Raw genomic sequence first — 6,773 nt, 5'->3', positions numbered from 1 at the left:
CAGACAGCTCAGCAGCATAAGCACATGCCTGACAAATGCAAGGTCCTGAGACTGATCCTCAGTACTAAATAAATAAATAAATAATCTCTAAGTTACTTGTAGTACCTAGCCAAGGTAATGCTGTGTAAGCAGTACAATGACAGTTAAAAAGTCTACATATTCAGTATAGGCATGGAATGCTCCCCTCCCCACACACACACACATCTTTTTTTGGTCTTTTTGAAACAGAGTTTCACTCTCCAGTTCAGGCTGGCCCTGAACATACTTTGTAGACCAGGCTGGCCTTGAACTCATAGTGATCCTCCTGCCTCAGGCTCCCAAGTGTTGAAATTACAAGTGTGTATCACTATGCATGGCTTCCCCAATATTTTCAATTCACAGTTGGTTGACTCCACAGATATGAAACTCACCCCACTGTATTATAGTTATCTGAGCCTACTTTTAAGTCCTTCTTCAGTAGAATTGTAAAAGTTTATTTTTCTATTAAGTTTATTCCTAGGTTTGCTTTTCTTTATTCATATTGCTATTATGAAGACATTTTTATTACTTTTTATAACTTGTTTTCTTGATCTATTAAAAAGTTATTGATTTTCATGTTTATTTTGTAACTGTCTGTCTTTGCTAATGTTAGTGCTGATGAAATATTCCTAGCCAATGTTTTATCTTCATTTGTTAGTTCTGGAAGGAAGTTTCTCTAAGTCTCTACCTACTTTTGAACCAAAGATGAGGAGAGGATATCTCAAGCAAGAGGAACAACAAATAAAACCCATGGGCAGGATGGGGAGGTGTTCTCAGAAATGATCAGTGGGTCTGACTGGCTTGTTGTGGGTTCTATAATAGAACCATTAACTAGGTTAGTATAGTCATTAAGAGGTCATTCAGCACCATGCTCCATCAACTGGGATGGCTATTATAAAAAATAAAAGATGGAAAACTACAAATATTGGCAAGATGGGAGATGTTAAAACTTTCATTTATTGCTAAAGGAAATGTAAAATGATGCTGATATTGTTATGGACAATATAGTGGTCACTCAAAAGTTAAACATACATCTAACACATGCTTGAGCAATTCCATTTCTAGATATTTATTAGAAGGATTGAAAGTAGAGAACCAAACAGATACCTAAATATCAGTGTTTACAGCATCATTATGCTATAAAAACCAAAAGTGGGGGGAAAAAATCAAGTGTCAGTTGCTGGATGATTGGATAGAAATGTGCAAAATGCAGAAAATGGACAATTGTCCAGCCTTAAAATGAATGAAATTCTGAAATATGCTACAACATGGATGAAATTTGAAATGCTATGCTGAGTGAAATAAACCAAAAGCTAACGGATAAGTCCTGTGTGGTTCCATTTATATGAAGGATCTAGAGTAGACACATTCACAGAGACAATAGAATAGCGCTTCTCAGGTGCTGGGAAGGGAAGACTAGAAAATCACCACTTACATGGAAAGAAATCTGTTTGAGATGATGCAACTTCTGGAAATGGGTAGCAGTAATAGTCCTACAACAATGTCAGTGCACTGCACATTTGAAAAGGTTAAATGGCAAATTTTGTTATCTTTCACCACAATTAAAAAGGAAATAAAAATGTGAGGGAGTCACAATCAATTTCAGAGGTATCAGCAATGACTTTAAACAACAACTGACTTTAAAAGACCTTGTTGGAATACATCTGCAGCCTGAGAACTCAGAATAAGTAAGCTGGATTTATCCTGTGGGCACCGAGAGCCACAGAGGGTCTCTGCACAGAGACTGCAGTAAAGTGATGGCAGTGATGAAGTTTACTTTTGTTTCTGATTTTTTCAGAACTGCTTTTACCAAAATGTTACATGATTTTAAAAACAACACAGGAGAAATTATGATGAATCCCAGCCCAAGTCATATCCCAGAAGTAACCATCTTTAACTTATTCCAACTGAAGATGCTTTTACAATTTTGAAGGGTCATTCACATCTGTAAATAGTACGTTTGTATGGCCTTTTTTACCTTTGCAAGTTTAGGTATTTTTCTGTGAGTTAAAGATATGGCTCATTTGTACTACTCTCTCCTCCTCAAATGCAGTATGTCAGTGTTGTTCATGTTTATGTGGGCTTGCTTACTACCTTGGTAATGTATGATTTGACTGTTATTCATTCTTACATTAATGATAGTCAGACTCTCTGACACTGTTAAGCCCCCTTTCTGTTATTCTCCACTCTAGGACCATAATTAAGATTTGTGTTTTGTCTCTTATTTCATGCTAAAAGTTGAAAATCAGTAAACATTTGCACTATTTTGACTGTATAATTATTTTCACACACATACACACACACACAAAAAAAAAATCCAGATGGTATGTTGGTTCTATTTCCTTTATTTATATAGCTTTTGTTTTATTGCACGTTCTTAACTATCTTCTTTTCTCTTGCATGTCTGTGTGCATCACACTGTGTTCTTACAAAGACTCATAAATCAGCCAGCTGCAGCGCTTCCCCTTTTCTGCATCCCCCTTTCAGGGCATCCTGTCCACTTCCTCCGAGCTGGACTAATACACTCTAGGCCTGCCGCATAGCTTTCACGCCACATCACCCTCATTTCTCTCCAAGATTGGATTCACTGATAACAGAACCATGACTTTCGTGGCTTGGTCCATTTTTTATTTTATTTTCTTTTTCTTTCTCTGTCACATTCCTCCAATCTAATCTAGGAGGAAGAAGTGTGGGGGAGGGGTCTTCTATGCCTTAAAATACTTTTTATTCTCTCTTGGCAATTAATTGATCATTTAGATTGTTACAGAAATCTAAAATGAAACTTGCTGCACCTCAGAACTTTGAAGACATTTGTCCATTTTCTTCTAATTTGATGAGAATTCTAATGGCCATTTAATGTTTTATTGAGGACAGGATTAGTTGGGGTTTATTCCCCCTCTAGAAATTTTAGCATTTTCTTTTTATCATTGATCCTCTGAAAATTTTCAATTATATGTCTCAGTGGGAGTCTTTTTCCTTTTTACATTTCTTATGCTGGGACCTTTTCAATCTTGATAAGACCTTCATCTCTGGGAAATTTATGTTTGTTAAGCCTTCCCTTTCATCTCTGAAATGTCTTCCTAGAATTTCTATTAGTTAGATGCTAGCTATATTTGTAAGCTGGGCTCAGGAAGGTCCTGGGGATACCCAGAAAGATCACCATGGGTTGGCTGAGACATGAGGGGAAGTGGCAAGGTAAGCTTTTGCTATTTCAGGCAAACAGCTTTGGTGGAGTTCTCACTTTGGTGGGAAGCATCTTTGGTCTCCTCAGTGCACACTGGTACCTCAAGGAAAACCTTAGCTCCGTGGCCGAATTCTTGTCTAGCATGTTCTATTGCCAGCACCAATGAAAACCAAACCAAACAAAACAAAAAAAAACAACCCTGGCTTTTGTATCCTAAGCATGGAAAAAAACACCTTGGCTCGGAAAAACTGGAGACAAGTGGTAGCAACCATCTTCATCAACTATAACAGCACTTCTCACTGCCTGGGGAGTTTTTGGCCTTGTGTAGAGCTGGAATATATCCAACCCTGGTGACTTAATTCTTAAACCCACCCATAAAATCAGTGTAAATCACCAGGGACCCAGGACACACAGGAGCTCTGTGAAGGGACCTCATCAACCTTTTATTTCCCAATAAGTGACACCTAAACCATGCACACTTAGAAAAATCCCCAAGCTCCCCAGAAGAAGCTTTAAACATAGAGCTTTTGGAAAAAAAAATCACATTGTCTATGATCTGTGAAATACTGCTGTTTTGGCTCCATTTCTGCACATAAACAGTTGCCTCTCACTGCTGCACATGCCTGACAGCTCCTAAAAACATTGTGCAGAGTCAGAGAGCCAGACAGGCCACGCACAAAATATACAAGGTGTGGGCACAGATTCAAGAAATAAAAGCAGATCCCTGAGCATCGAGCCAGGAGCTGAAACTTCACAAAGCATTCTTAATGAGCCATTGTGAAAAAACAAGATTTTTGCATTTCAGCTGGAATGAAGTTCTCACCAGCAGCCTGTATCACCTTCCACAGCTTCTCTTTCATATCAAGTCAGGTTTCCTTAGCTTGCAGGCCTCCAGATAATAGGTTCTAGCTGTGGCATTCCCATTGCCTTGATCTTACCCTGAGTTTATAAGTCAGTGAATTTCCCTTTTTGTTACTGCAAAACAGGTGCGTCTCTTCACTTTTCCAACAAGAAGATGAATATCCTTAAACATATAATCTGGTGGAGCAGGAAGTCATACCATTTCCCCAGTTTGAGTTGGGCCAAATTCTGTATTTTAAAATAATTTTTTATGATGGTCAATACACTAAGGAATAGGCAATGATAAATCAAGGACTAGAAAGACAATGGCAATAAAGCTGACTCCCGAGAGTGAAGAGCATAGCAGGCAGTGTTATTTTTCAGAGTTCAGACCTCCTTTTGCTACAGTTCTCAATTCTATGGCAAAGGACAGAACTATAAACATTTTCTTGATTCTCTTCCAGATGCATTAATTAGGCATGCTTGTCTGGAGGGAAGATTCAGAAAACGTGGTACAGTCCAAGTTACACAGGGAGCAGGGGAAGAAGGGGAGGAGGTACGCAGGACAAGCAAACTATTGGGTGGGTTACCTTGGCCATCTGGAGTTCCCTGTTCTCCATATTCAAGGATATTGGGAGGCTTGGTCTGAGAGCTTGGCTCTTCGATAACACATAGGATGCTATCCTCATGGGGTCCAGACAGAGAAGGAAATGCCAACAGCATGGATGTTCTCTTCAGCAGCAGGATCCAGCCTCTCCAAGACCTGGTATCCAGACACCTAGAAAATAACAGGTTGGCAAAGAGAAAAGTGAAGATCTCTAGGAATCAGGAAGGAATTGATAAGAAAAAATTAGAAAATACATAAGTGAACCACAGCATAGAGGAAAGAAGAAAGCAGTTTAGAAGCTCACTAAGACTGCCAAGATGGTCATAATGTTTCCTGAGACCCAAAGTAAAGCCCTAGGGTCAGAAGCTCCAGGAAAAATCAGTGCACCAAGCCAGTAGTGATAACCTCCAGAAGCTCATGGCTATTGTCAACTGCAAAGACTGTGTGAGGCCTAATTCTGAAGTGATTCCTCCACACAGCAGGGAACAATTGGAGAAGGAGAAATCCAATGAAGTGCCTATCATACTTCCAGAGAGTGTTTATTCCAGTGCTAGTTTGGGAAGGGGTTGATTCTTTAAGACTAAGGCTCAGAACAACTAAAACACAACTTCACTTCAGGGTCTCCAATGTAACCTTCCCACAGTGACAGCCAGCCAGAGGAGACAGTTTCAGGACTTTAAACTAAGATTGAGAAGGACAAGCACCCTACTCTCCATGGTGAGAAGCCAGGCCTGGCTTTTGTGGCATTCTAAACAGCTGAGTCTTAAAGTGCTGGTGTTAGGTACAGCAGGCTGCTGGAGTCTCGCCCTGAGTGGGGCACAGATCAGAGGTCTGATCGCCTTCCTCATCTACCAGTGTGAGCGAGGGCACATGACCGCTGGGATGGGCTCTGCCTGAGTGACCCAGCAGAGGGGCCTCGAGGACAGGATGGGCACCTTACGCACCCACAGGCTGTAAAGCCAGATAGAGAAACCACAATTTGCTAGATTCTAAAACTGTAGATTCTAGGAAAACAAACAAACAAACAATTACTAATTGAAAAATACACAGAAGGGTTTTTTCCTTTTTGGGGCTCTCAGTTTTATGGATTTATTTATTTATTTATTTTTTAAATTTTAGGGAACGGTTTACAGGGTGTTCAGGGTCTCACTAATAGATCAGATTCCTAGTGATCCTCCTGAGTAGAGCCTCCCAAGAGCTGGGATTATAGGCATGTGCCACCATGCCCAGTCTCAATTGCTGTCTCCCTGTGCTCCAGGGGTGGGGCTGGAGGCCTGGGGGATTGAATCCCCAGTTGCCTGCTTGCATGCACTTTAATCTGCTGAGCTATTTGGCCAGCCCTGGGGCTCTCAGTTTGTTCTTTCTTTTTTCTTTTTCTTCATAAGCTTTTTGGTGTTTGGGAATTTTTCTTCTTGTTTTTTATTTTTTCCTCCTTTCTTCTCTTATCTGCCGTTTTCTGTTACTTTTTTCTAATTCTGTTAATTTCCTTCTACTCATTAATAGGATCTTTTATCTCACTTTTCTCTCCTTCAAAGAATTAAAAAAGCAAAAAGCTGGTCCTTTGAAAGATTAAATAAAATCGATAAGCCCCTAGCTAACCTCATCAAAAAGAGGAAAGAAAAAATTCAAATACAAGCAATAAGGAATGAAAAGGGTATAATTACCACAGACCCAGTGGAAATTCAGAGGATTATCAGTAGCTACTTTGAGAATCTTTACTCTCACACAATAGAAGACACAGAAGAAATGGACAGATTCCTAGAAAGGTACAAATTACCACAACTCAATCGACAAGATACAACCACTCTCGGCCGAGTTCCGGGAACCCCCAGACCCAATCCTAGCCCAGGTCCGGTGAGTGTGTGGAGAGCTTCCTGCTACCCTGCGCCGGTGGGACCAGTCCCAGCCCAGGCGCAGCGTGGGCTAGACCCTCTCCCAGCCCCTTGGGCCGCTCCCCACCACTCCACAGCACCTCCCCACCCCACCTGCCCAGTAAGAATTTTGAGGTGTTTCAGGAACCCTGGACTCAGTCTTAGCCCAGGTCCAGTGAGTGTGTGGGTCCTCTTTCCCCTACTTCACCTTGCCCCCTCCAGGCACAGCTCAGGCCTGGCATACATGCCTGGG

At 40.9% G+C, this 6,773-nt stretch overlaps 1 protein-coding gene across 1 annotated transcript in view; it reads right to left on the bottom strand.

The window, feature by feature from the left end:
• Positions 1–6,773, bottom strand: part of LOC101589372 (F-box only protein 43-like) — a 53,969-nt gene that overhangs the window by 43,361 nt on the left and 3,835 nt on the right. Inside the window, 1 exon segment of the mRNA XM_012517730.2 lies at positions 4,633–4,820. Within this exon segment, the coding sequence (XP_012373184.2) occupies positions 4,633–4,820 (188 nt within the window).

The sequence above is a fragment of the Octodon degus genome, unplaced genomic scaffold (genome assembly GCF_000260255.1).
Source record: "Octodon degus isolate 3935 unplaced genomic scaffold, OctDeg1.0 scaffold00208, whole genome shotgun sequence".
NCBI classification, from domain to species: Eukaryota; Metazoa; Chordata; class Mammalia; order Rodentia; family Octodontidae; genus Octodon; species Octodon degus.
Note: the sequence above shows the minus strand (reverse complement) of the source record. Positions and strands in the feature narration are given on the sequence as shown.